General features: G+C 47.5%; 1 protein-coding gene across 1 annotated transcript in view; it reads right to left on the bottom strand.

The window, feature by feature from the left end:
* The window catches only part of RASA3 (RAS p21 protein activator 3), a 118033-nt gene that overhangs the window by 35578 nt on the left and 54864 nt on the right, over window positions 1-27591 (bottom strand). Inside the window, exons 3-5 of the mRNA XM_081085047.1 lie at window positions 21936-22039; window positions 11075-11169; window positions 5244-5320 (exon numbers count right to left, since the gene is read on the bottom strand). Coding sequence (XP_080941173.1) covers window positions 5244-5320; window positions 11075-11169; window positions 21936-22039 — 276 coding nt within the window. The remainder of the gene's footprint in view (window positions 1-5243; window positions 5321-11074; window positions 11170-21935; window positions 22040-27591) is intronic.

Genomic DNA, 27591 nt, shown 5'->3' with positions numbered 1-27591 from the left:
ACATGGGAATAAGTCACAGGGCTGCTGGGACGACGAGAGGGGGTGAGGGGATTCTCAGACAAGGAGAGAAGACTATTTATTGGAATGAACTTGCCTCTTTCCAGTTGGTTTCTCTTTAGTGGTTCATCATCCCAGCTCTTAATTTTTCCTGAGCCCATTGCATGCCACAGATTGGCCCGAGCCCCTGCTAACCTTGAGACCCCCCCCCACAAGGGAGTGGGGAGTACCCACATCCTGAAGAAATGCCAGCGTAGATGCTTTCACTCTCATTCTACACAAGGAGGATGACGTGCAGAGTGTAGGCAGTGTGTCCAGTGTTACACAGTTAGGGAAGATTCTGCTAACCTGGGACACTAGGATTTTGAGTCCTAAGCCTTTTGTACCTGACTACAGTACAGGTGCGTGCCCATTGCTTCCTGTTCCGTCCTGATTCAGAGCTGTTTGTGGAAAATCTCAGGCATGTAGAACAGACTTAGAAAACCCTAAGAAAGAAAATTACAAAACATAAAAACTACAGTGGTGTTACTGAGAAATTTTGTAGTTAAAAACACCCACATTAAAAGAGAAAGATCTCAAATTGACAACCTAAATTTCCACCTTAAGAAACCAGATGAAGGGCAAACTATACCCAACAAAGGGCAGAAAAAGGAAATAACCAAGATTAGAGCAGAGATCATGAAATAGAGAATAGAAAAACAAGAGAGAAAAATCAACAAAACCAAAAATGGGGTCTTTGAAAAGATCAACAAACTTGACAAATCTTTAGCTAGATTGACCAAGAAAAAGAGGAGACTCAAATTATTAAAATCAGTAATAAAAGAGGGAACATTACTGATGACCTTACAAAAACAAAAGTTTTAAAGAAATTACAGAAAACCTAACTAAATGGAAAGAAATTATGTTCAGAGGTTGGACAATTCAATGCAATCCCTATCAAATGCCAGCTGCTATTTTTGCAGAAATTAAAATGCTGATCCTAAAGTTCATGTGGAAATAAAAGAAACTCAGAATAGCCAAAGAATCGGGAAAAGAAGGACCAAGTTGGAAGACTCACTGTATGGTGCTAGCACAGGGATATAGGAAATAGAACAGATTCCACACATAAGCTCACACATTTATAGCCAGTGATTTTCAACAAAATGCCAAGATAATTTGATGGGACAGAATGGTCTTTTCAACTAATGATGCTGGGACAACTGGATATTCAAATGCAAAATAATAACAACAATAATAATGCTAACCCCTATCTCACACCATATATAAAAAATTAACTCCAAATGTATCGAAGACCCAAAAATATAAAAATCTTAGAAGGAAAACATAAGTGTAAATTTCTATGATCTTGGGTTAGGAAATGATATCTTAAATAGGTACATACCAAAACCACAGGCAACCAAAGAAAAAGTAAATAAATTGGATTTCATCAAAATTTAAAACTTTTGTATTACAAAGAATACTAACAAGAAAGTGAAGACAACCAACAGAATAACTGAATATATTTGCAAATTACATATTTGACAAAAGTCTGGTATCTAGAATATATGAAAAAATCTTACAACTTAATCATAAAAATACTAATAACCCAATTAAAAAATAAGTAAAGAACTTGCATAGACATTTCTTCAGAGAAAATACATAAATGGCCAACAAAGACAAGAAAGTCAATATCGCCAGTCATTACGTTTGAGAAAATGTAAATCAAAACTACTTTACACCCACTAGGCTGGCTGCAATAAAAATGTCAGCCAATAATAGTGTTAGCAAGGAAGTGGAGAAACGAGAGCCCTCACATTCAGCTGGTGGGTGTAAAATAAGGCAGCCACTATGACAAACAGTCTGGCAGTTTCTCAAAAAGTTAAACATAGAGTTACAATATGACCTGGAAATTCTACTCTTAGGTATACACCCAAGAGAAATAAAAACATAAATTTGTACAAAAACTCATACAAGAATGTTCTTAGCAGCATTATTCACAATAGCCAAATGTCCACCAATGGGTGATAAAGAAAATGTGGTATATCCATAGTGGAATATTATTCATCCTTTACAGGAATGAGGTACTGACGCATGCTACAACCTGGATAAGCCTTGGAAACGTTATGCTAAGTGGAAGAAGCCACCACAAAGGACCACATGTTGTATGGTTCCATTTATACTAACCGTCCTGAAAAGGCAAGCCCACAGGCAGGAAGTCGGTTAAGTGGTGCAGGGACTGGCGGAGGGGCTGGGTGTGACCGCTCACAGAGATGAGGTTTGTTAGGCAGTAGTGAGTGGTGATGGTTTTATCAGCTTGGGAATGTACTATACTTACGCACTTTAAAATACTGAATTTCATAGTATGTATATTTTTTTAGTTAAAAAAAAAAAGCTACAGGATGAGGTGAGGTGAGGAAAGAAAAGCCACTGGTCCCTCACAAACTTCTGGTTTCCCTGATTACAGAACATGAGCCCCTGTGAGACTCCCCACTCTTTCCCCCTTGTTACACCCCTTTGGTGGACCCTCTGCCCCAGGACTCTGAACAAAGTGTACTAGTGCGAGTACACAAGTATACTACTATGTATTAGCATGTGTACTAGCATGTGTGTGACTGTGAATATACTTGTGTGTGATAGTGTGTACTAGTATGAGTACATACTAGTAGGTATGCCAGTGTACTGGCACATGCACTCGCATTGTGTACTAGCATGTGTGTGAATGTGAATATGTGTATATGTGTGCTAGTGTGTACTAGCATGTATACATACGCATACCAGTATACACATGCTGGCATGTGCACTTGCATGTGTGCTAGTGTGTACCAGGATGTGTACTACTGTGTGCTAGCATGTACAGTAAGCATACTAGTTGTGTATATTAGTGTGTGCTAGTGCATGTGCTAATGGTGTGACAGGCCCAATTCCCACATGGGAAAGAGGCCCAAGTGCTGCTCAGCATTCCCAGGAAAGTCAGCAAGGAGGGGAAGCCTCATCTTGTTTCCTCTCTGGGGCTCCTTCCTGCTCCGCTGGACAGGATGGGCCTATAAAATGGCCCAGGGGTTTGCTGAGCACCTACAGTGTGCCAGGCCCTGCCCCAAGTGTCAGGGGTACGGCAATGAACAAGGAAATTCACATTCTAAGGGAAGTGCACAAAATACAGCTGTCATCAGCCACATGCACGCTGTAGTGCTGAGGGTCATGGGGCGGGACACAGAGACCTGGCTGTGCTCTCTCCAGAAGGGGGCGAATTCTTGGGACATCTGAGTAGAGACCTGAATTAAGGGGGATTTGGAGGAGGGGTGCTCCAAGCAGAGGGTCACAGAAGCAAAGGCCGAGGCAGGGTGGTCGAGTGTCTGAGAACCTACAGGAGGCCGTGGCTGGGGCAGCATGGGCAGAGAGGCCCTGACCCACTGGCGTTAGTTCCTGTCCCTCACGGGGAGGGAATCAAACGCCGATCTCAGCGCTAACAAAAACAGGTACAGCTGATCACTGGCGGACAGAACCCAGAACTTGGTGAGGCAGGTGGTGAGCACCCTCCTGACATTCAAACAGACATGTGAGCAGGAAAACTGTCAACAGAGCCACATTGATACACAGATTTAAGAAAGCACTTTCAGAGCAAACACAGTTCATTTCTTTGCATGAATTGGAACCCAGTTAGAAAACGTGTTGGCCAGGCTCCAGTCCTAACAAGGCACGCTCCAGTTAGCAGTGTCTGCAAGGGCCCAAGACAGCCCGTGCGGCCTGAGGCCCACAGTTCCATCTGTCTGAGTGGCTGGAGGCCTTTCCTCCCAGAAACACCAGGATGCACAGAAGCTTCCCAAATCCCACCCTCACATCTTCTCTAGACCAAAGCTTCTTAAGAAAAGCAAAACCAAAAACAGGGGCCATGTGCACAGCACACTCCTGTGTTTCAAAACAACTCCAAGCCCTCAGCTCTGGGGTTTCCTGTGCCAGCAGTGGGCGTCTGGAAGTAGCTGTACACCCACGCTTGGGTGGCTGCTGCTGCTGACAGACCGTCCTGACTTTAGACACTTGTGTTCCTGGAAACCGCAGCCTGACGTGCACCCTGATAAGACGCAGAGACGGATGGCTACAGTTCTGGTGCGTCACCCGTGGATTCTGCGGGGAGCAGACACTTAAATCCCTGCATCTCGGAGTCGTGGGGCCAAGGTGGGGCCGCTCTCAGGACAGGGCTCCAGGCCCACATCTGCCCAGACTGGTCCATTCTGTCTCTCCCCTCTCCCCCAGTTCCATGTGAGGCTTGTGTTGAGCAGCCTTGAACAAGGAATAAACCGATAAATAAATAAAGAAAGAAAATAGGCAACTCTGTCTTCACGGCTACAAATTCTGAGAGCACAGCAACTATTCTTTAAGAATGGAAATAATGAGAGCGTTAAGGATAAAACTCGCTGAACTCATCTCCCATGTATAGGATGGGCCTATAAAATGAGCTGGAACACACCCAGGGCCCAGGTGTTTGCTGAGCACCTACAATGTGCCAGGCCCAAGCTTCAGATAACAGGGAGTTCTCGCCTTCTACCCGTCCTATACATGTCTTCTACCCTGTCCTCTGCCGTGTCCTATATGTGTTCCTACACCACGTGCTACACTGTGTCCCTACATCATGTCCTTCACCATGTCCTACACTGTGTCTGAACATCGGATGACGAGTGTGGGTTGGGCAGCCAGAACAGGGCCCTCTTGGACACTCCTCACCACCTTCCTCTAGACCAGCGATGGCAAACCTATGACACGTGTCAGAGGTGACACGCGAACTCATTTTTTTTTGGTTGATTTTTCTTTGTTAAATGGCATTTAAATATATAAAATAAATATCAAAAAGATAAATCTTTGTTTTACTATGATTGCAAATATCAAAAAATTTCTATATGTGACACGGCACCAGAATTAAGTTAGGGTTTTTCAAAATGCTGACCCGCCGAGCTCAAAGGGTTCGCCATCACTGCTCTAGACCCTGCTGGTGGCCAGAGTGTGGAATCCGCTCCCTCGTGTGTAACACCATAGGCGACACCAACCTCTTTGCCTAGACGTCGCACACAGTAACGGATAGGTACCTCTAGGATGAGCGTTTGCTTTATTGGGTACATTGAAGTAAATACTCTCTAGTGCATTGGAACCTCTACAAATGACGTCACTTTGGGGACTCACCAAGTCGGGGAATTCTGATTCATTTGTTTGGAAAACAACACTCGCCCCACTGCCGGGGGTCAGAGTTAGTATTCCTGGGCGGACCCGTGCCTTACCGCGTGGCCAACTTGTGGCAGACGACGCCCGTGTCGGTGATGACTTCACTCAGCCTCAGCTCCAGGTGGACCTTGCCCTGAAAGGCACAAGGATAGAGGGTCATGGGGAGCAGCCTCGCAAAGTAGAGAGGTGCAGGGTGTCTGTTCGCAAATGGTGGTGACGTCTGACCCATGTGGCGTCCACCATACTCCCACCAGCCTCACTCAGATCTCAGGGACCAGGTGGGTGTGACTCCCCCAGAGGGTTAAGGTTCCAACCCATCAGGCACACTCGGCTCCCAGCTCTGCTGACCGTGAGGGGGACAGGCACCGAGAAGCCCAGACCTCGGCCTGGACACACATGGCAGCAAACACGCCCACACCACTGCCCAGCTGTGGGCAGGGCCTGGTACTGTCCTTTCGGGCCTTTTTCTCACCTGCAGGACAGAATGGCCACAGGGAGGGCAGGAGTGATGATCAGGCAGGATGCCCAGCAATGAGTCCTGGACACAGGACCATCCATTAGCATCCCCTCCATGTGAGCACAGGTCTGGGCCCAGCCCCCCTGGCTGACCTCCTTAGACATGCATACGTCCTCATAGCCAGTGACTGAGGAGGGGGCCTCAGCACCACGCCAGCTCTGCCGGGGCTGGACAAAGGCCAAGAGTGACAGCAGTGGTGCTGACAAAGCTGATCTTCTGTGGCTCCCTGTCACTCTGCACCGCCAGGGTTGAGAGCTTTCGAATCATCCCATAATCTCAGCACAGCCCATCAAGCGGGCACGGCCGTCCTCTGTTAAGGTGAGAACAATGGGGCTTCCAGCAACCGCCAGCCTGCCCTCTACACCAAACCCAGGACAGGAGCGTGTGATACGGCGGAGTGAGAACGTGTCCACAGTGGTCACCTGTGACATCTGGTTCCTCACCGCCTTCCCAAATGCACTGGGCGCCAACTCTGTCATGGGCCATGGCCATTCAGACCGACATTTCTTCCCTAATTCGTTCTAAATGGGCTTCTAAGAAGTGAGAGACGGTGTCTGGGGTGAGGAGCTCCGCTGCTGACGCCCGGGCTCACCGTCCTGTTTCCTGTTTTTCCCAGAAGAGGCCGGCAAGTCCACACCAGCAGACCCCGTGGCTGCGCACGTTTCCTCTCGGGGGCACACACTTCCTTACCAAGGTGGCAGACACCGCCAGCTAATCCGTGCTGTCACTGCTTTGTGGGGATTTGGGAGAGGGTGGTAGGAGGTAAAACAAAACAACACAAGCACTGTCCACAGCTGAAAGGACTTTCCCCCCAGAAGGTAACTTGTAGATCTGCAGTTCAGAAGTTCACATCTGTTGTTACCCAGGGTCACTGACGGTTCAGCCACACCTCATGCGGCGTGGGCATCACACCACCTCCAGCACAAACAACCCAGCCACAGCTGCCGACGCCCAGAGGGGCTGAGGGCCACACCTCACACCTCAGCGCAGGGAGGAAGTGCGGGTTTTCGGGGCGCAGCCTCTGCACAGCTGGTGTCTGGGCTCACAGAGCCCTGGGTGCAGATGCCAGTCTGAGCATTAACCTGCTCGGCTACACAAGTCAAGGTGAGGGGGGGAGGAAGGAGCCTGGCCTTGCCCTTTCCTTCCTGCAATTCCGTAAAACCCTTAGAAAGATTTGAGCTGGGTCCTGGTGTGTGGACAGCTGCGGACGCCAATTGTTTGGGAAATCCTTCAAGTAGGATTGTCTGACACGAGTCAAATTCTCAGAGACGATCTGGATGTGGCTGCTGGGGTTTGCTGGGAGGGCTCAGCTGAGCTCTTTTCTGCATACCTACTTTAATAACAGTTCACTAGAATAAAACAGCACAAAGCAGAGCTCAGTGGCTGCTGGGCGTCCCTGGAAGAGGCCGGGGAGGACTCACTTGCAGCTCCGGGGGGCCGGCTCAGATGGATGCTTGGGGGACGACCGCCCTCCCGGTAGAAGAACGCGAAGCATGGGGAGAAGGGAGCCTTCCAGGTTCAAGCGGACGTTTTGGCAGCTGTGATGGGCTGTGCAGCACAGACCACAGACAAGGCCATTCCTGCCAGTCGCCTCGTTCTGTTACCCACAAAGGGTCAGGGAAGGAACAGAAGTGACTAATTCTTTTTAATAAAGTCATCTACCAGAGGCCTTTAAAAACGTCAATTCCAGAGGAAGCAAGACGTTTTTTAAATCGTCCTTTCCCCCCATTCTGCGACTCACTGAGCTCCTGTTGGCCCCAGTTTTGTGATTCTCTCGGACACATGCCTTTTATTTTATTACTAGAGGCCTGGTACACAAAATCTGTGTGTGTGGGGAGGTGGGGGGCAATCCCTCAGCCCAGCCTGCACCCTCTCCAATCCGGGACCCCTCGGGGGATGTCTGACTGCCTCTCGCAATCTGGGGCCGCTGGTTCCTAACCACTTGCCTGCCTGCCTGCCTGCCTAATCGCCCCTAACTGCTCCCCTGCTGGCCTGATAGCCCCTAACCACCTCTGCCTCACCTGCACCAGGACTCAGGATTCCCTCCTCTGGCTGGTCGCAGGCACCTGGGACCTGGGCTTTCCTCCCTCTGGCCAGACACAGGCACCCAGGACCCGGGCTGGCTTCGCCCAGGCCAGCCGCAGCTGCAGCTGCAGGGGACCGTGGGTGGGCGGCTTTGCCCAGGCCACAGCTGCAGGCACCTGGGACCACGGGGCAGGCGATTTGTCCCTCTCCCGGGCTGCAGCCCCAGCCGCTGGCATCCAGGACTGCAAGGCTGGTGACTTGTCCCTCTCCTGGGCTGCAGCCCCAGCCACTGGCACCCGGGACCACAGGGAGGGTGGCTTGTCCCAATCTGTGCCTGGCTGGTCCCCATTCCTCTCTCCCCAGTGTTGAGTGCCTGAGCTGTTACGGCTGATGGTGTGAGGGCATAAGGGTATTATGGCGTGAGGGCGTGATGACCATTTGCATATTAGTCTTTATTATATAGGACTAGAGACCCCATGCATGAAATTCATGCAAGAGTAGGCCTTCACAGCCCCGGCTGCCTCAGCCCTCACAGTCCCGGCTTTGAGGAAGGTTGTCCAGAAGGTCGTCTGGATGGTCATTCTGCTGTTTGGCCATTTGGTCACTTTGCATATTACACTTTTATTATTATAAAGTTTTAAAAATATTTTTTTATTGATTTCAGAGAGGAAGGGAGAAGGAGGGAGAGATAGAAACAGGCCGCAACCCGGGCATGTGCCCTGATTGGGAATCAAACCATGTCCTCCTAGTTCATAGGTCGACTCTCAACCCCTAAACCACACCAGCCGGGGTTGGACACATGTATTTTACTATGAATTATACAATAGATGGATTCAAGGAAACATATGCCATCCTCTGCCCCTCTAAAGACCACACATGTGACATTTCAAAACAAAACTGTGGCTGCAGGGAAAAGGTCGCACGCACACCTTGCAAGGCCAGTTTGAATCTGGGGAGCGCTGCTTCCGTGGTGGTGTGACCGCTTCATGTGTGGGTACTCTAAGAACTAACTACCCTAAGCAAAGTGCTCAGCTCCTTGCCTGGAACTTAGCGAGCAACCAATAAGCACTGTCTTCCTCCCTCTCTTCAGCGTTATGACGATAATGCATTTGCCGTTCATAATTCACAAATTCCGAGGAGACTGGCCCAGTGAGGGTCAGTATACCATCTCATACACGGTAAGGACCAGGCTCAGAAGGACAAGGGGCTTGTCCACGGGCATGCAGAGGGCAGCAGTTCGGAAACAGTGAAAATATTCCACACATCTGTACAATGAACACACACCCATGTTTGTTTATAAGATTTGTGCTGGCAGAGCAGTTTGGGATATTAATTGTGGTGGTGATTACACAAATTTACACATGTGACAAACTGCACAGGATACACATGTGCACACACAAGCACACACATGTGATAAGCTGCACAGAATATCCACATGCACTTGTGCACACATGCACACGCACACACTGGTACACATGCGGGCATGTGGAACTGGTGAGATCTTAGTGAGGTCTGCACTGTGGGAATGTCATGTCCTGGCTGTGATCTCCCCGAGGTACACAGCATGTGCCATGGGGGAATGGGGAAGGACATGGGCCTCCTCATTACCTTTAGTCTTTAAGTATAAGTAGGAGAGCACACAATTTGCTAATCATTATTCCCTGCGCACTTTTTTTGTGACTTCCTGTGAATCTGTCACCATTTCAAAATTAAAAGAAAAAGAAAAGGCAAGATAAAAAGAAAAATCACACTTGCCAATAAAATCCAACTTAAATCTGGGTAACAGCCATTTTGATTATGGCGCCACAGGCTGTGTTATTTCAGAATAAAACTGCTGGGGTAAACAGTCAAAATAAAAAGCGGGAATGGTTCCATTACAGAGCACCACTGCAGAGCACGTGGCTTCCGGAACTCCTGCCTCAAGACGAGACTGCCAGTCACCTGAGCGGCGCGGGGGGCTGTCTATCCCGGATGTCATCCATCTTCACTGTCGGAACTCTGCTTCCAACTCCAGGCAGTTCCTAGTTCTGCAGTAATTACAGCGTTTTCTAATTTACTCTGCATGATCGGGCCCCTGGGTCAGAATTAATTAAGCGTGAAGCACCATTACGATGCTTTCCTTTGGCTCAGCTCCTCAGCCTTCCCTCTGGCTGCCTCTTTGTTAAAGTGTGTGGATCCTTCCCAGTGGGCACAAGGCCAGTGCGCCCCACAGCCTCACCAGGCAGCAACCCTGAACCCCGTGCCTTCCCCCTCAGAGTTCGGCTGAGGCCGAGGTTTTAGGAGGAAGCATGAGGACCCGAGGGCCAGCCGGCTCCAGATGCTGGGCGAGGAGCCCAGGAATGCTGCCTGCCAGGCAGGGCCAGGGGAAGGCCTACGGCAACGTGTCAAACACTGTCCAGCTGTTCACAACACCCCGCTTTACAGATGAGGAGACGAAGGCTTGGAGAGGACACTGCTGGCATACCTCACTAGTGGTTGGGGGCACGAAGCTCTGAGCCAGGCCTGCCTGTGCCAAGGACCCTGTGCTTGGTCGGGCACCCCTGTCACACCTCAGTGTCTCACAGACCCACTGATGAAAACACTGGTGCGTCTCAGCATCAGGGAGCTGTGCTGTCCGGCTGTGGTGACTCCCAGTCGTAGAATTCTAGACACGGGCATGGAACAGGCTTGACTGGAAGCCACACAAGCCAGAGTCACAAGAGAAGAGAAGACGTGGCCACCCTCCTGACGGGTATTCAGATGGGCTCCTGGACACTCAGCAGGGGCCAAGTCCAAGGGCAGCCTTAAGGGAAGGGTTGGGATCCTGGAACCACGCTGCCTCCCCTGCTAGGGGTTAGCTCCTTCCACTGGACAGGGACATCAGTCCCGGTTAACACGTCACCCAGGTGAGCCAGGGTGAGTCCAGGACGCTCAGAGGATGGGAACCTGTTCAGAGCGGCCACTTCTTTTCGCTCTAGATGCTTCTTTGCTGAGTGCAGGGAGCTTGACAACACATGCAGTGACCTCCAACAAGCACAGGAACTTGCCATGGGAGGCTCTGGTGCTGTTCTCACCTACAGCTTCATTTTTCTTACCCATATTTCTTCTCTTCACCTTCATTATGTTATTGCTCTTTCACATTTGTTTTTTTTTTAAAGGTGCTCCAATCATGCATGACAAAGTGTGACAATCACCAACAGAACAAACAAAATTAGCAAGCCTATACTTACTATAAATAGAAGGACACGATTTGCTAAACATTATTCCCTGTTAGGACCAAAACTCTGTCTCTAGTCCTTTAACCACAATCAAGTCTTCCATTCCCCAAGACCTCCAGCGTTCCACGGGCTCCGCAGAGGGTCTCACCTGAACTTCTGAGTCAGCGTCGACATGCTGCAGCTGGAACCAGGTGTCCCTGTTATGGTACTTCTGCAAGTCTTCCTTCTGAATGGCCACCTTCCCTAAAACAGACAGGGCAGAGGGAAAGCAGTCACAGGAGAGAACAAATCCTCCAGGCCCAGCAAGGTTTGTAAGTTACTGCCAATTATTTCAAACGTTATAATCCAAAACAAATAATCGGGTACATGGATAATGCCACACTGTCTTCCTTTATGTAAGATCAGTGTATGCGACATTTCATCTTGAAGGCGCCTGCGCCCCACCCCTATAGCAGAAAAAGCATCACATGTCACTTCCTCGGGGGTCACAGGTCCGCCTGCTCTCACACTGGGAGCACAGCCTGGGTGTGGACAGGGCCGCCTTGTATGAACTCTGCTCTGGACTCCAGACCCCAGAGACTCACCCACCAGCACAGATGGGGCATTTGAAAGGCAAAACAAACATGAAAAAGCAGGTCCAGAGGGTGAAGGCACCCAGAGAGTCAGGACAATTCACTCCCACCAATAACCTGCCTTCAATCTCAATCTGTCCGTCATTGTGCCATTTGTTATTTCAGCAAATTTCCATCATCTCATGTTCTCAAAAGGAAGGTGACTGCCTCACACTCCCCACAGGCAAAGGAGACTTGGGGAAGACCCCGGAATCATTCAGCCGGGCTCCTCGGGTCCAGGCCAGTTAATTCCACACAACCAGCACTTTTGCCCACCTGCGAAGTGACATAGCACGTGAGCACTCCAAGGGTCAACACCATTGCCCACGTCCAACCTCACTGGTCCAGCTCTGACCGGGCAGAGCCATCTGGAGCCGAATCCTGTCCAGCCACACACTACATAACAGCTTATGCCACTGCACACAGCCAAAGTCCGCAGGTGGGAGAAGAAGAGCGACAGATGCAGGAAACACACAGAAGACACAGGCTGCCAAAAAAGTATATTCCACAGAAATTCAGAGAGACCCAAATTACAGGCCCCGTGGAACACTCTCCAGCAAGCATCAGGTTACAAGGACAGAATGGCGCCCTCAGGGCTCCTCTCAGGCCCCTCCCTAAGCCTCTGTCCTCCCCTGCCATCACTACTCAAGTTGGTGGGTGTCCTGCTGAGGTCCTGGGGGTGGGTCCTGCCACCTCTGGCCGTCTGCCCTTCCGCACACCTGGTCACTAGGAAGAACAGCCCCCAAGAGAAGACTCCTTCCTCTCTGCTTGGCTCCAGTAAAACTCTTTCCCCCCATGGGAATATGACTCTGAGTTTTGCAAGAATAAAGCCACATGAAACGAAACATTTCTTGGAGCTGAGTTGGGCAACATATTTCATTGAAAAAAAATTTAAAAATATTCCAACTCCATGATTAGTTCAGCTGGGTAAGAGGATCACATTTGAAGTTTGAAATGTTACGCAACTGCAATGCTTTTGAGCTTCAACTGTCATAGGGAGGAGTCATGTATCTAATGCTTATATGAGTCCTACAACTTACACATCATTACTTCTGGAAGTACTTAATGTAATATTAAGTTGGCAATACAGGAACATAGTACAAAACATGAAACATTAAAATACATAGAAAATACAGCCAAGAATACCTTCCTCTTTCCCCTGCTACGCAGCTCCTGACTCAAGGGTCACCTTGGTTGCCAGCTTCCAGTCTGTCCTTCAAGAGCTCAGTCACAGTCAAGACTCTACAAACACGTACTTTTTAAAACATGTGTATTAGTGTTTCTAAGTGCTGTTCTGAGAGAACACCTGATCCACAGCCATAGTGTCGACTTAAACGCCTTAATCCGCAGACCTGTCCCAATCTATCAGAGTGACAGTAACAGTTCGCTAAACCACTCTGGGCCTCACTTTCTCATTTAGACAGAGAGGTGCTACCTGCCTTTCACCTCTAAAATCCCGTGTATGATTTCCTCTGTGGGTGCTGTACCTGAAGGCAGAGCACGCCAGGTAGTTCATCAGAGGGCAAGTGATGTGGGAAACCAGGTACAGAGGCGGCAGAGCACCTAGGGGAAGGCGAATCACGGGGTGAAACCTGCAGGAAGGCCGACTAAGAGCAGACTCAATGAGGCACAGCCCAACATTCCCCGAGATGGAGCCAGCAGAAGAGAAGTTTGTTTTCATCTCTCCTGGTCAACCTGGTATCCTAGCCAGTGCATGAAAGCAAGAGAAAGAAACAAGGGCATGTAGACTGGAAAGGAAGAAATAAAAGTCTTTATTCACAGACTCTATAGGAAAATCTACAAGACAAGCTAGTAGAATAGCTGTGTTTAGTAAGACCGCAGAATACAAAGTCAATGCATAAAAAGCAATTGTGTTTATGCATAGAAGCAATGACAATAAAAACTGAAAATTTAAAAACAACAACAGTATCTTTCACAAAATGATCTTTTTATGGCTTGTGATTTTAGTATACTACCTGAAAAAAATCTTTGTCTACTCCATCAAAAACAAAATATATAAGGATAAATAAATAAATGTGTGTATGTGTGTGCACGCGCACGCGTGCGCATGCAATGTCTGCAAGATGTGTATGCTGAAAACACATTGCAAACACTGATGAAAGAAATTAAAGAAGGCCCAAGTATATAGAAAGATATGCCATGTTGGGGCATCTGAAGACTAAAATTTTGTACAGATGTTAATTCTCTGCAAATTAACCCATAGATCAAAGCAGTCTCAGTCATTTAGGAAATTAAGTTAATAAAACACCAAAGAAATCAAAACCAAAATGAGATATCACCTCCCACCTGTCAGAATGGCTATCATCAATAAATCAACAAACAACAAGTGTTGGCAGAGATATTGAGGAAAGGAACCCTCGCGCACTGTTGGTGGGAATGCAGATCGGTGCAACCACTATGGAAAACAATGTGGAGTTTCCTCAAAAAATTAAAAATGGAACTGCCTTAATGCCAAGTGATTTCACTTCTGGGACTATAGCCGAAGAAACCTGAACCACTAATTTGAAAGAATAAATGCAGCATTATTTACAATAGTCAAGGTATGGGAGCAATCCAAGTGTCCATCAGTAGATGAGTGGATAAAAAAGCTGTGGTACATTTACACAATGTAAAAGAGAAGGAAATCTTACCTTTTGATACAGCATGTATGGGCCTAGAGAGTATTATGCTAAGTGAAATAAGCCACTCAGAGAAAAACAAAAACCATATGATTTCACTCATATGGGGAATCTAATGAACAAAATAAACAAAGAAACAAGATAGAAACAGACTCATAAAGAACAGACTGCCAGCTGTCAGAAGGGGGCGGTGAGGGCTGGGTAAAAAGCAGTACAAATTGGTAGTTGCAGAATAGTCACAGGGATTGCAGCATGGAGAATAGAGTCAATAATATTGAGATAACTGGGTATGGGGCCAGGAGGGTACTTGAGCAGTGGGGGGACCACTCTGTAGAGTGCATGGTTTTTCAGCCACTTTGCTGTACATCTGAAACTGGTGCAGAATGGTATGACTATAAACTGTGGTTGAAAAAAAATTTTTTTTAAATAAGCCGATTAAAATATGTAAATGTCAATTCAAAGGCCTAGAATAGCAAAAAGAGTTTGGAAAAGAACAAAGTTGGTGGCACGCTCACTGGATACACCCCTCCCTCCTGGACTCGACCCTCAGAGGGGCACACGTACAACTGCACCAGGAAAGCCTAAAGGTGAGTGTGGGCTCCTGCTGCTGTGAGGCCAGCCGATCAGACACAGGAGACCGTGAGAAGCGGGTGACACTGTGCTCATTTCCGTGATACAAATTTATACCCTAGAACTTGGCTTCTCATACTGTAACAACATAATTACTAGTCATAACTTTAAATTATTCCTGGAGATTCAGACAGCCACTTATTTTTACAGCTGTAAAAACGACAGTGAAAACATCTAAGTCCAATTGCAACTGACACACCATAATTTTAAAGCCACCAAGCATGGCTAAACCACGATTTTGCTGGTTATCTTCAAAATTAGCAGGTACCTGAAGCAGAATGATTAATAGAGATCTTATTTTGATTATTTTAAGGGGAAATAACCCCAGAACCAATGTGACCAGGTTCTCTGATTAAAATGTACAAAAATATTTAAAAATGTTTTTTCCTTAGGATTACCACTCAAAAAAGTTTTCATATGCCTCCAAGGATTAATGGATATCCTCCTCATTCTAGTATAATCTGAGCCCATTACTAAGGTCAATTCTCTATCTTCATACTCACTTCCACCTATCATACTGGTGTAACCAATGCAGCCACAGGGTCACTGGGTAAAATGTCAACTTCTAACCGGGCAGCTTAAGATTCTACACTTTGCTCTTCCCTCTCCTGCTTTTTTCCACCCCTCCTTGAACAAACCTTCGCGCACCCAGTAGGTGGTGGATAGAGACAAACCCTCATGGAGCTCCAGGCCATAGGAAGTACAGTCCAGTGAACACGTGACAATAAGCAAAAGAAATGCTCCAGGAGGTGAAGCCACGGAGAACACACACATGGAAAGGCAGCTCGCTCAGGTGTCGTCTCTGGCCAACCAGGGTCTCAGATGGGCAGCAGTAGCCAGGTGGGCATGGGGGTAGGGAGAAGGGCCAGAGGTGGGTGCCATGCAGAGGGAGCAGTGTGAGCCAAAGCCAGGAGGCAGGGGGCACCAGGAGAGAGACTGGAAGGAATCGGGAGGACCTGGGCCCACATCTGGGATCGAGGAGGACAGGAAGGAGGAAGCCCTCGGCAGGGCAACCACAAAGGGCTTGAACATCTGGCTAAGGGTTTGGGAGTCATCTTGAGGCAAAGGGAGCCCTGCAGGACCTGAGCAGTGGAGTCCTATGGTCAGATCTGAATTCCAGACCCATCACACCAACGGAGATCCCTCAAGACCTGGAAAGTGTGCGCTGTCTGCTTGCAAACCCTTCTCATCAGTTCCTTCAGCGTTAAGGATTCCGTTGGGAAGCTCCTATCACAGTTCCATATTAAAATGAAGTCAGATGTGAATTATTTGAGTTCCTATGCGATCCATGCCAAGTATTTCCTGAACGAACTCCAGGTGTTTCCACTTAAATCACAGCCGTTTCTAAGAATGTTATCCGTTGGAAATGCAGGCTCTCAGGCCCTCCCCAGACTCATGCATCAGCACCTGCATTTTAACAAGTGTGTGAAGCTCTGGGCTATACTGCCAGAAACAACACCAGAGGCCTGGATCATTCCGCCATAAGCACCGCTTTATGCTACCACAGCACCAAAGCTGCCTTTAGAGTTTTTGAATTTGAATTTCTTGTTATGTGTCAAGTGGAAGCTCACCACCAAGGGAGGTGTCTTCCCTGGACTGGGAAAGCAGGAGGGTGGGGGCACTCAAGGCAGCTCACACCAGAGAAGGCACAAGCAGAAAGGAGCTTTGGTGGAAGAGGATGAGTATCCGCTTTCCACCAACAGTGTTTGCAGCAGGAGGCCTCCCTGGCCTTAGGCCCACATCATCCTTGCCTGCAGAGAGCTACCCTCTTCAGGGGAAAGTAAATCTACTGCGAGGCTCTGATGTTTATACATAGACACCTAAAAAGGAAGTGTTCCATAATCACATGGCCCCATTCCAATAAAGAGGAGATGTATGTCAGGGGCTAAGACAGATATAAATGGGGATGGGAAATCCAGGATGACTCCTGGGTTATGGGTTTTCACCAAGTGAATATTTGGTAGCAGGATATAGATGGAGCTGAAAAATTGTGGACAGTGGTAGTGGGAAAGGAATGGTGGGTCAAGGGACAGGAGGAGGGCTTGAGGATGGTGGATGGCAAGTGATAGTGGAGGAGAGAAGATGATTGGTGGATTGTAGGTGATGGGTAGAAGGTGGTGGATAGTGATGGTGGATGGTGGATGGTGGATGGTGGGTGGTGGTAAAAGGTAGCCAGTATAGATGAGTAGAGAGTGATAGACAGTAATGGTGGATGATGGAAGAGGGTGAATAGTGATGGTGGACGGTGGATGGTGATGGGGGGAGTGGTGGTGATGATAAATGGTAGATAATGGATGGTTATAGATGGTAGCTAATAAGTCACGGATGGAGAGTGGTAGAAGATAGACAAATGATTGATGCAGGTGGTGGATAATACATGATGGGTAAAGAGTGGTGGATGGTGATGGTGGAAGATAGTACATGATGGATGAATGGTGATGGTGGATAATGGGTGGTAGTAGATTGTAGATGGTAGGTGATGAGTGAAAGGTGGTGGAATGGTGATGGTGGATGGCAAATGGTAGGTGGTGAGTGGAGAGTCGTACAGGACAGAGGATGAATGATGAATGTTGGATAGTTGGTACATAATGAGAGGAGGATGGAGGATGGTGATAGCAAACTGCAGCTCACTGGAGGGGATGGTAGTAGTGGGTCATGGAAGATGATGTTTTGTTCTGATATGAATAACTCATCCTTCTGCCATCACCACCCCCTTTTCCCACCCACCTTCCACCACCACCACCCCCACCACCACCATCCACCATTTTCCAGCCCCATCTATGTCCCACCACCCACCATCCACCTGGCGTTATAAACCCATAACCAGAAGTCACCCTGGACTTCTCCTCCCCTACCCGCCCCGCATCAGGCTTCACATTCAGTACACTATTGCCTCTAAATACAGACAATGAAGCATAATCTGAAATAAGGTCAAGAGCTCAGTAGCACAGACTTGGGAACCTGGCTGCCAAGGTCTGAACACCACCCAAAAGCCGTGTGACTTGTCTGTACCAGTTTCCTCATCTGAAAATGCACCTACTTCACAGAGTTATGAATATTAAATGAGTCAATATTTGTAAAGCACCTAGAACAATACCTGCACATAGTAAGTGCTAAGTATTTTTTATATACATGATTAGAACAGATATGCACCAGATACTTCACTTTACATCTCTCCTCCTTTCCTACAACATGAATTCCTGCCAGACAGTTCCAGAATAAACAGGCAGCACTTACCATTCTTCCAGAGTGGGAATGAAAGGTGGAAGAAATGACAACAAAAGTGCAGCTCACTGACACACCAGATGGCTCATTAATGTTGGATAGTTGGGTTTAACTTCCTAGGGTCAGACACTCTTCTCTATCTACATGTATGCAACACATTTTTAGTATAAGCAAGAGTTCACTTAAGTCTCAACACATGAATGCTTGATAAAGCTTTCATAAAGTTTTATTATTCAACTAAGCCACCCTAGCCTAAATAAAGCAAGCATCAACACGTCCTTCTTCTGTGTAAAGGCTCCCCACTGCCCCACCTGTTTCTTTGCTAAGCCCTAAGTCTGTACTGCCTTGGAAGCCTTATTTGCCCAACTTTAATAGACCAAGTAAGAGGCGTTGTGAAGGCTCATGGAGATGACTCAGGGTGGGAAATAAGCCATGCACATGGACTAAAGGAGAAATTCACGTGTGGACCAAGATCCTAAAAAGGAAAACAGGGTGAAGAAGAGAAGGAAATGATGGGGCATGAGATTGGAAAGGGAGGAGAGGGAGGGGATGTAGGTGGGTGTGGGAGAGGGGAGGGAGAGGAGGGGGTACTAGGCACATCCCCTCTCTGCCGGTCATGGAACGACTGGAGAGCAGGGCAGCAGGATGTGTGCCACTTTCTCCAGCCCCGCATCTGCTGTAGACCCCGCAGATCTGGCGATTCTGGCAGAGAAGGTGACTATTGCTTTCCCTTCCTCTCGTCCAGCAGTTCTCAACCTGTGCGGCGCGACCCCTTTGGGGGTCGAACGACCCTTTCACAGGGGTCACCTAAATACATCCTGCATATCAGATATTTACATGACGATTCATAACAGTAGCAACATTACAGTTATGAAGTAGCAACGAAAATAATTTTATGGTTGGGGGTCACCACAACATGAGGAACTGTATTAAAGGGTCGCAGCGGTAGGAAGGTTGAGAACCACTGCTCTAGTCAGTCCAGATCACTTAGGTTTAGAAACACTCTCACACTTGCACATCGTCAGAGTCCCAGAGAAAGCATACATCTAAATGCTATCCAAATGCTTGATTAAAATATAAAAGGTTCAGATTGAATTCTGGGAAGCCACCTCTCTCACATCAGGCAGGATGAATTACATTCAGAGTGAGAGCAAGTTCTGGGGATGGCAGCACCCACTGGCAAGTCTTTAGGGAGGGAGATGACTTCGTGGGATGACTAAGCAGGTGTAGACACCTATCTCCTCCCCAGTCTCTGCCAACACTGGCACTCACTTCTCCACAATATGACAGGAAATATCTGACTTGTTGGCTCACCGCCCGTTAGCTGTGCATCTTCAGACAAGGAAGTGTCTTATCTCCTCTGAGCCTCAGTCTCTTCTTGATATAGCAAATAGAGGGGATGGCTACTTCCTGGGGTTACTACAAAGGATAAATGGCATGCTTTTATACCTGGCATATATAAGCATTCAGCACATGTTAGTTTCCTTCTAACTGTAAATGTCACCCTGAGGAACTCAATAAAACCGTGGAATTCTAGGTTCAGCCCATCTGGATTCACCAGCATGAGTGGGAGCCTGGGTACCTGGATTTTAACATACTCCCCAGTAGCAAAGGAGGAGCATGCTGCTTGTGGGACTAGTCAGATTTCAGAAAACTGAGATATATTTTAAAAGTTTCTAGTGTTAAGAGGGTAGAGGCCTGCACAGGGGCACAAGTGGGGTGAATGCACACGTGTGTTTATGTTGAGATGGCTAGAAAGGCCATGGAGAAGCTAAGCCCAGAGCACAATTTGGTTAGATTATGAAAGGTCTTGACTGCATGCTGGGGAGTGTGGACTTCCTTCTCCAGGCCAAATCAGGCAGTGTGGCCTCAAACCTGGCAATATTTTAAAAAATAAATCAGGCTCTAAAATGGAAGCATGAACCTCCAGAAAAGGGTTTCTTCAGATGGGAAACTATCTATAAAACATTGAATTTCTAAAATGGAATAAATGGAATGCGTTGAGGTATTTTCAAAAGTTGTCCATTCTTTTCACAAATGTTTAGTGACTGCCTCCTAAGCCGAAGCCAGATGCTGGGGACAGGCACGATGGAGTCACTTCTGGGCCCTGGCCATGTTTTGAGCTTTTTCGTAAGTACGGTGGGATATCAGTGGTCAGCTCTAACTGGGAGGAGATGCTCACAGTCCATCCGAAGAAAAGGCCGTGGAGTGAAGGGAGGAGCGTCCTATCTTCTCGTGGGGCAAACTCTGAGGCCATGCAGGTACAGTTCAAGCAGGCGAAAGGTCGGTGTAGGGCAAGCATGTCAAACTCGCGGCCCGCGAGCTGCATACCTCGTTTATTTGGACCGTGTTAGCCTTTGAGTTTGACATGCTTGGTAGCATGATGTGGTGGCACCTGCAGGAACTGAGCTCCAAGTCTTGGCAGGGCAGCTAGGAGGGTAAGGAAGCAGCAGATACAGGGTTTACTCAGCAATGAGGAACCTTTGGTGGCCACTCTGAGTTCAGCATGATACATCCGAGATGCCTTGAGACACCACAGGGATCCTGTAGGGCAGCTGGACCCACAGGCTGAGAACTAAGGAGGCAGCAGCAGGCTGGGAGTAAAAGCCAGAGGGGGTGAGGCCAGAGGCTGAGCAAGAGCTGCGTGGACGGCGGCCAACTGTCCTGCGTGCTGCTGGGAGGCTGCTGCGGCCTGGATGAAACATCTCTACTGGCCATGTGGGTGACCTGCTCAAGAGGTCTGGGCAGTGAGTAGGAACCATTTGGAACCCCAAGCCTGATCCAGAGGAAAGGTGATCAACTGTCTGCGTGACTCAAGTGCATTTCAAATGCCAAGTGCTCTACCCAAGAGCCTCTCTTCCAAGAAAGGCCAAGGCCACCACACGGACGTTACATGGTGCTTGGATTCCAGCAACTACAGTCGTGCTCATGTTTGGCTTCTCGATTCTATTTTTGGGGCCACAGTAAACATGAATAGGAACACAGGTGCACTACTGAACTCGGGAAGCTTCTATGCTATTCCACACCTGTCCTCCACATTCAGGTTGGGCCTCACTCTCCCTAGGAGTCCCCCACTGAAATGTTAGTGCCTCTGAGCACACCCTAATACCTCCGAGAGCACCCTAATACCGCTAATAACCCATATTCCTGAGATCTCCCCAATGGTTCTGAGCATACCCCAATATCTCTCAGGACATCCCCCAATACTGAGAGCACCCTAATATCTCTGAAAACACTCCAGTACCTCTGAGAGGAACTCAATACCTCTGCGAGCCCCAATATGTCTAAGGACACCACAATACTTCTGAAAATACCCCAATACCTCTGAAAGCGCCCCAATGCCTCTGTGAAGGTCCCCAATACCTGTAAGATCACCCTAATGCATCTGAGAGCATCCAATACCTGAGAGAGCCCCAATATGTCTGAGAATACCCCAATAGCTCTAAGAGCACCCCAGTGCTTCTGAGAGCACCCAATACCATCTGACGGCCTATGGAGGGTATTAGAGTCAGGAACAGAGGTGGCCTGGGGATGGGGGGAGGGGTTCTCCTCTGCACACAGCCCCCTGGAGGAGCCCTCGGGAGTCATTTGAAGAAGGTTGGAGGTTGCTGTATCCTCATCTTAAAGGACAGCTCCCAAGGCTTTGCTGGCGTGTGCTGGTCTCTCCCATGCGATCTTATGCTGTGAAATCCCTCCACAGGCTGCCAGGCTGGGACTCAGCGACCTGTCCCAGCCCTGGGGGATGCCACAGCCAGGCTAGGAGGCTGCCCAGGCCACTTCCTGCCACTGTGAACACAACCAGGAAGGCCAGGCTGAAAACGCCACTCGCCTCTGCTGTCTCAGACAGGATGCCTGGAAGAGACATCCACTTACACCAGAATGCGACACCCACTGAAGTACCTACCTATGATGGAGTCCCTCCGGAAAACGTCTCTATCAAAGATGTAAAATGACAGGTGACGAAAACTCCGAGGGATTTCACAGTAGAAGTCTTCTCCATAGAAGGGGCTGGACAAAGAAACAGAACGAGCACCATTAGATTCTGTGAGGTGATGGCCTCGTCCTCAGTCGTGGCTTGGGCATCGTGGCGGGGGCGCAGACCAAGCACCGACCTGGGGCACACACGTGCACTCATTTTTAAGGACCACGAACACGCCATTCCATGATTTGCTTGTAAGACATGAAACTGCAATTTCTTAACTGGGATATAAATGAACTTAAGAGTGAACAGGCTGTAAAAATCTTCAAAGATGTGGCCCCAGAACTGAAGGCATGTCAAGTTAAATCAGCGTTTTTCAACCTTTTACCTCTCGTGGCCCAAGTAAACTAATTCCTAAAATTCTACGAAACACCAAAATATATAGTTTTTGCTGATTTGACACACAAAAAAATAGGTATAATTTTGATTCATTCATACCAGACAGCTATTGTTGTGTTGACTGTTATCACTTTTTAATTTGACAACATAAGGAAAAAGAGGTCAGTGCCCTAACAGTCAGGTATTGCATGTTTTAAAAATTCCTGTGGCACCCTGGTTGAAAATCGCTGCGTCAAATGAATGAATCGCTGTGCTGGTTTGGCGACAGCTCAGGGAAACCAGAGAGCTCGACACAGATCGTGGCATTAACAAAACTATGTCTATTGTGTGTGTCCAGCTTTAGCACAAATGCTCCTGGGCTGCATCTTGAGGGTATGGGGTGGCAGGTGGCAGGCCTCACCCAGCGTTCAGATGGTACAGAGTGCTCCCCTTTCTCCAGGAGTCAGGGTTAAATTCCAACCGGGCCACCATCCACACCTCTCACCGGGGAGGGGAGCCTTACCCACCACAGCCAACTGTCCACACAGACCCTGAGGCTCATTCACCCACAGGTGGAGACTCAAAATAAACTAAAAATTCTAATTGAAGGGCCGGAACCCCTGGGCTGTCCTAGCCAGGCGCGGGCAGAGGTTAGCAGACACTGGTTCATGGAAGTCACGGTGAATGTGCACAAAACACGGCCCCCGCCATACCTGCATCCACAGGGTAGGAAATGGAACAGTTACTTCAGCACACACACCTACAACTACCTTGGAATCTGGCATGATTCTATTTTCATGCATGCTCATGGCTAAGGTCCAGCATAGGAAACAGATTAGGTCAAGTACAAACTAAAACAGTGTGCTTCATTTTGTTAGGAGAAAGAGGGATGTAGGCTGCTGACCACGTATGAAAAGAGAGATGGAAAGACTTCATACCATGAGTGTCTCCTAGTGAAAGTTTACTCTGAGTGACACAGACATGACAATAGGAAAGAAAGGGAGGGAGTGGGGAATCAGTTCCCAACTAAGAGAGCTCCAAGGCTGTATTTTCTCAAGTTCAGCACCTCTGAAATCAGAATGTATCCTACAATCAATGCCAGAAAAAACTGTTTCATAGATTAATTAGCATTGTTTTTGTTAGTGTACATAAAATGATGGTACATCCCATAACTGACAAATGTCACAGATTCCATAAAATACAGAATTTTTGACAGCATGACACATCATTGTTTGAAGGTCACGAGCACAAAGAGCTGGAGCCTTGAGGAGCTCCAGGGTCATTTCAGGGAGAAGGGGGAGAAACAAATAAGCCACCACAGAAGTAAGGCATGATGGGAAAGTGAAACCTGGTTCAGAAGGGATGGGGCGCAGAGTGCAGGAGAGGAAAGCAGTAGGCAAGGAGGGAGAAGGACAAGTCTGGGATCCTGAATGGGCCCACAGCAGGCACTGCCCATGCCTGGACCCAAACACATTAAGCCAGGGCAAGAGAGTCAATGAGGAGGAAAGGCTGAGAGAGGCAAGGAAACCAGCAGGTCTGATAGCCCTTGCCAGAAACCCAGAAACCAACCAGTGTGCCAATCCTTCCGGCTAGAAAGACAAAGGACCCACGTCGGCCAGCACATGCTTGAGAAAGAAGAGCAAAGGTAGAGGACTCACAGTTCCAGGTTTCAAAATTTACTGCAAAGTGACAGTAATCGAAACAGTGTGGTCCTGGCCCAGGGACAGACAGATCCCTACCTCACACCATACAAAAAAAATTAACTCAAAGTAATCACAAAGGGCTAAAACAGTAACAACTATAACTATACAGAAATAAATCTTTGTAACCTAGAGGAAGGTATAACATTTTTAGATATGACATCAAAACAATTTCTAAGAGAAAAAATATAAGTAAGCCAAACTTCATCAAAATTAAAAATGTTGTGCTTTAAAATACACTATTATGAAACTTCAAAGAAAGATTAGGAGAAAATCTTTGCAAATCATGTATTTGATATAAAACTTGTATCCAGAATACATTAAAAAAAAAAAAACTTTTACAGCACAATAAGAAGCAGATAAGTAGTTCAATTGCAAAACGGGCAAAAGATTTGAACAGATATATCACCAAAGAAGACAAATGATCCACAAGCATATAAAAAAAGTTTAACATCATTAGCCATCAGGGAAATGCAAATTAATTGACAAAATACCACTTCCCACCCACTAGGATGGCGATAATAAAAAAGATGGCAACAAGTATTAGGAAGGATGTGGAGAAATTGGAACCCTCTTACATTGCCGGTGGAAATGCAAACTAGCGCAGCCACTTCGAGAAACAGTTTGGCAGGGTATTAAAAAGTTAAACACAGAGTGATGACAGGGCCCGGCAATTCCTCTCCTAGCAATACCCAAGAGAAATGCAAATGTGTCTATACAAAAACTTATACATGAATGTTCACAGCAGCATTATTCACAACAGCCAAAAGGTGGAAACAACCCAAATGTCAACAAGTGACAAATGGAAAAACAAAATCTGGTAAATCCATACAATAGATTCTTGTTTGGTGATAAAAAAGGAACAAAGTGCTGATAAATGCTACCACAATAAATCTCAGAAGCATGCTAAGTGAAAGAATACAGATGCTAATAAAAAAAAATCCAACCCGCCTTTTTAATATTTCATTTATAAGAAATGTCCAGAAAAAGCAGATGTGTACAAAGTAGGTCAGTGAATGCGGGAGGCTGGAGGTGGGAGGGAGGTAACTGCAATGGGCTCTTCTTGAGTGTTCTAAAATGGATATAGTGATGAAAACACACTCTGTAAATTTACTGAAAATTGCTCAATTTTACACTTTAAAATTTTCTACAGCCCTGGCCAAGTGGTTCACTCGACTGGAGCACTATCCAGTGTAACAGAGGGTTGTGGGTTTGATTCAGTCAGGGCATGTGTGTAGGTGTTGGGGGGGGGGGGTAGCAATTGATCTCTCTCTCTCTCTCTCTCTCTCTCTCTCTCTCTCTCTCTCTCCCCCCAGCCCCCTCTCTCTCAAATCAATATCCTCAGGTAAGGATTAAAAAAAATTTTTTTAATTCCTATAGCATGAAGAGGACTCTTTATAGCCCTTTTCCCAGTGCCTCTCCTCCTTACAGCTCACCCTCAGAAGGGAAGCCAAAATAATTCCTGCATTCTGGGCACTGGGCTTGCCTCCTGGGAGCCTGTGCCCAGTGGGTTGGCCAGCTTCACCTGGGCACCCATGACATCCCAGGTCCTGTTCTGAACCCCAACAGGTAGCAAATAGAGTTGACCCTTGAAGAACACGGGTTTTAAAATTCATGGACAAGTGGAGCTCGAGAGTTCGTTGTTCAAGGGTCAACTGTATTTAGCCCTCACAAGGTGGGGAAACTGAGGCACCGGGCAGGTTAGCTAGTGTATGTTTACAAGCAAAGAAATAGTGTGCGGCTCTGAATCCCACTGTGTCCAGGTCCTAATCCCCAGGGCCTGTGAATATGTTACCTCACATGGCAAATGGGACTTTGTAGATGGGATTTAGTTAAGGATCTTGAGGTTGGAAGTCATCCTGGATTATCCAGGTGGGCCCAGTGGATCTCAGGATCCTCAGAAGAGGGCAGAAGAGGGGTCAGAGCCAGAGAAGGACACACGATGATGGAAGCAGAGGCTGTGTTGAAGCAGGGCCTCGAGACAGGGCTGGATAAGCCAGAAGATATATTCTGCCCTGGGCCTTCAGAAGGCACCTGCCCAGCCGACACTGATTGTAGTGATTTTGGTGTTTTATTCTCCTGGGGCATCACACAGCAGCTCGCTAGGGATGAGGATCGGGGGCATCTGGCAGACAGATGCTCTCCCGACAAAGTGGAGCGTGGACAATGCTCTGCGCGGACCTTCGGACCTAGGCTGACACACGGATTGACTGCTGCTATGCCAAGGGCACTAGAAGGGAGAGAAGGGAGAAAGGTGACAGCCATACCCATCCCTGCCCGCCCTCACCCCCAGGAGGGAGCTGTGGGACCAAGGCGGGCAGACCAGGCAACACCCACCTCTCCTCACTCAGACCCATACCTTCATGACAATACAACTTTCATTTGTATTTAACTGATTTCATCATTTTTTAAACTTTGTCCAGAGACTAGGTGGTTAACTTAGAAAACCATGTCTTCGTAATGAAAACAAAATCTTCAGAGGGAGATTTCAAGTGCTTAAATTGTTCTGAGTATTTCAGAGAAGTAGCCGTCTAAACACAAGAACTATCCTTCCATCTTTCGATGAAAGCAGATGCCTAAGACTTCCATCAAGTGAAGGTGCATAGTTTAACAAATGCTCTTTCAAAAACCCCACCTAAGCATATTCTCCCCAGTGGACTTTTTGCCTCGATGAGCCTTCCTATGACTCGTTGTCTGCATTTGTGAGTCTCTGTCTGCTGTCAACAGACTCCACAGGAGTGTGATGAACTGGGTTAACTTCCAGTTCCACAACCCACTCCTCCTGTTAGTGCCAGCTCTCTTAGTTCCCACTTATTCGACCTGTGACTAAGAGCCTAAAACATCATGAAGATTAATGACACAGTCTACAGGAAACCCTCTAATACTCAGGAGTACAGTCACTCCAGAAAATAAGTAGGTCAGAGTGTGTGTGTGTGCGCGCGCGCATGTGTGTGCGTGTACACATAAATTGTGTGTGTGTATGGGTGTGTGCAAGTGTGCAGATGTGTGTGGGTGTGCCTGTGCACATGGAGGTATGTGTGGGGGTGCATGTGCACATACATATGTGTCTGAGTGTGTGTGTGTGTGTGTGTGTGTGTGTCACACACATGAAGGATATGGCAGTGACTTAAATGGGGGATGGGCACTGACCTGGAAGGTCTTGTGGCCATTTATTGTGGAGGCTTGGTCTGCAGGTACCATCACCTATAGGCTATGCCTAATCCTTCCCCCACATTTGGAATATGTATCCCAGGAAGACATTATTTTTCACATTAAGTTGATTCATAATTAGACTTAGGTGTAAATTTTTTGAATTTCTTCATGGTTTTTTTACTCTTATGATCTGAATTTTATTTGCTTTCAAAAGAATACTTCCTTTCATTTTAACTAAAACCAAAAATTATTTTTTTCTTTTTAAGAATGACATTCTATCAAGGATTTTGGACCCACCTGAATGGCTAGAATAAAAAAGACATAATAACAAGTGTTGGTGAGGATGTGGAGAAATTCGAACCCTCATTCGCTGCTTGGAGGAATGTAAAGTGGTGTGGCCACTTTGGAAA

The sequence above is a fragment of the Myotis nattereri genome (genome assembly GCF_964212035.1).
Source record: "Myotis nattereri genome assembly, chromosome: 2".
NCBI classification, from domain to species: domain Eukaryota; kingdom Metazoa; phylum Chordata; class Mammalia; order Chiroptera; family Vespertilionidae; genus Myotis; species Myotis nattereri.
This window is presented reverse-complemented; position numbering and strand designations above follow the sequence as displayed.